This window comes from Juglans regia, chromosome 10, assembly GCF_001411555.2.
Source record: "Juglans regia cultivar Chandler chromosome 10, Walnut 2.0, whole genome shotgun sequence".
NCBI lineage: Eukaryota > Viridiplantae > Streptophyta > Magnoliopsida > Fagales > Juglandaceae > Juglans > Juglans regia.
Window position 1 is genome coordinate 13,454,446 of NC_049910.1, and position 2,321 is coordinate 13,456,766.

The 2,321-nt window shown below is 35.2% G+C and overlaps 1 protein-coding gene across 1 annotated transcript; it reads right to left on the reverse strand.

Annotated features, from left to right (window-relative positions):
• Window positions 1–870: 870 nt before the first annotated feature.
• Window positions 871–2,104, reverse strand: LOC108981195 (DNA replication licensing factor MCM5-like). Its single transcript, XM_018952287.2, has 4 exons — window positions 2,083–2,104; window positions 1,774–1,864; window positions 1,499–1,608; window positions 871–1,089 (listed from the first exon to the last, which is right to left on the reverse strand). The coding sequence occupies exons 1-4, from the start codon at window positions 2,085–2,087 to the stop codon at window positions 948–950; spliced, it is 348 nt and encodes a 115-aa protein (XP_018807832.1). The 5' UTR covers window positions 2,088–2,104; the 3' UTR covers window positions 871–947.
• Window positions 2,105–2,321: the final 217 nt, after the last annotated feature.

Sequence of the window (2,321 nt, forward strand, 5' to 3'; positions counted from 1 at the left end):
CAATGACCAAGTATTGATGTGGAAATCAGTAAAAATAAATAGCTTGTAACCCCACAACATCCCACAAACTCCATCTCAATCCACTTTGAAAAGACTCCCAGAGAGAAAAACAAAGCAAAAGGGTTAAGCAATATGAAATCTTCTACCTTCATGTGTTTACCTTTGAGCAAAAACAAAAAAAGCACAAACAATATTTCTATGTTTATGCAAAATTACTCATAATATTCCACAATATTACTGTGTGTATGCAAGAAATTAGGGATGATGTATAATTAATCCTTCTAGAAATTAGGGCTAGCAATCAACTGGTTAATGACTCATGGAGGGATAGAACTAGGGGTGTTCATCCGGATCCGGATCCGGATATCCGGCCATAACCGGATCTGGATCCGGATCCGGATGCTAAAATCCAGGCGGTTATCCGCCCGGATTAATCCGGATTTAATCCGGGCGGATAACTGGATTCAATCCGGATTGTAACCGGATATCTGGATTTAATCCGGATCCGGATTATAACCGGATTTAATCCGGGTTATAACCGGATTTAATTTTTTTTTTTGGGCATTTATAGCACTTAGTTTTTTTAAAAAAATTCTGATAATAAATTAACAAACAAAATAAATAAAAAAACAAAATAAATAAAAATTTAAAATAAATAATATTGTTGTTACATCACAATGCAAGACGTAAATTTACAAAAAACAAAAGAAATAATAATACATCACAACTAATTAAACTAAAATATAAATTTACAAAGAACAAAAGAAATAAATTTACAAAGACCAAAATTTATTAGTCTTCACATCTTGTATTAATCTAGTGCTATTTTGGAAGTAAAACTGAAAGATGATTCTTAAATGCAACCCATATTCCCTTGCAAAGACAAATGGTGCAATCCCTTGTGGAAGAGCTGCCTCTTAATCCAACAGCAACCGAGGTGGTCATAGTCACTGACAGACCTTAATCTCATTTGCCATCTCAGCAGTGAGATACACTTGTTGATTTATTCCAGACCGTGCTGCATCCATGGTGGAAACAGTAAAAATTCTTATAGCTTCCTGCACATTCTCCTCAGTGGCAACATGTGATCTGATATTGTAGTTTAGAGAGAAACAACAGTTGAGTTACAGAGATATAGAGCAGTGGAACAAACAAGAAAGGTAAAATAAGTGGTGGCAAGGGGCAGGTTCAGACAAATTTAATGTATTAACATTAGACATACTGTGACTAGTTATCAAGTGGGTAAGGTTATCTAGGAATCCTAGCATTTAAATCTTAAGACAATATATCTGGATTCATGGTCATTGATAGTTGAAAACATACTGGATCTAAATGGTTTATACTTCAAGAATGCAACCACTCAAAAACTGATCAAGAACAGCCGAGTGCTGATGCCCAATTTAGTGCTACATGGCACCACTTGATGTTCTGAGCATCATTGTCAAGAGAAAACAATATATATTATGTAAAAGATATCAAGCTTCACGCAAACACTTACAGTTTCATTTTTGCAAGAGCCTCACTCAACCTTACAATCGCTTCCAGCTGCCTTACAGTAATTGGTATTGCAGCAGCCTCACCAGTTTCATTTGCTTGCAGCCTCATGTCCTGAAGGAATTATTAGGTCAATTTTGATGCAAGAGCCACTCGGTGAAGTTAAATATTGTAAAGGGAACTTAAGAAACATTGCATCTTTAATATAGTGCAACACCAAATATTTCTTTTGATGCAACAGTGCTCATCTTTAATATATGATTTGAACTGCACGAATACCTGTCTAATTTTGACATAATTGTTCTGCAGCAAGTTAGATGCAGATTCTGATAATCGTGGGTGGCATTCAGTTCGACAATATTGTATATACCTGCAAACATTGCATCCTAACCGGTATCAGTATTTGACAAAGCAACATGAAGAATTTGTATGACCTACTTCACACTGTATACCTCTTCAGCCAACTGCAAAGCAAAATGGCTAATACCTAACTTCTTTCTTTTGGAAAAAAGACACAAATATTAATACAAAGAACTAAGAAACTCATGATCTATTTAAATTAAAAATGGCATGGTTCCGATAACTTACTGCATAAGGAGAGTTTTCAATGCATAAGGTGGGAGTCCATATGCTTAAGTTGCTGAAGTTGAAGGAAGAGGGTTACCTTAAGCAGAAAAAAAATGTAAAGGTTAAGTTAAATGGATAAATTAATAATAAAAAATCAAACTTAACAAATAAAAGTGTTTACCTTCGGTGTCAACGCGTTCTACATGCTCCTCGACCTCCCAAGAACTAAGTGGTTCACAAGTTAACCAATTTTGCATGCA

Excerpts from the sequence above, each read along its gene's own strand:
- LOC108981195 (XM_018952287.2), bottom strand. Across the intron at positions 1,609-1,773 it reads ATTATGTCAAAATTAGACAG|GACATGAGGCTGCAAGCAAA; the intron begins GTATTCGTGCAG and ends TAATTCCTTCAG. Across the intron at positions 1,090-1,498 it reads GCTCTTGCAAAAATGAAACT|ATCACATGTTGCCACTGAGG; the intron begins GTAAGTGTTTGC and ends CTACAATATCAG.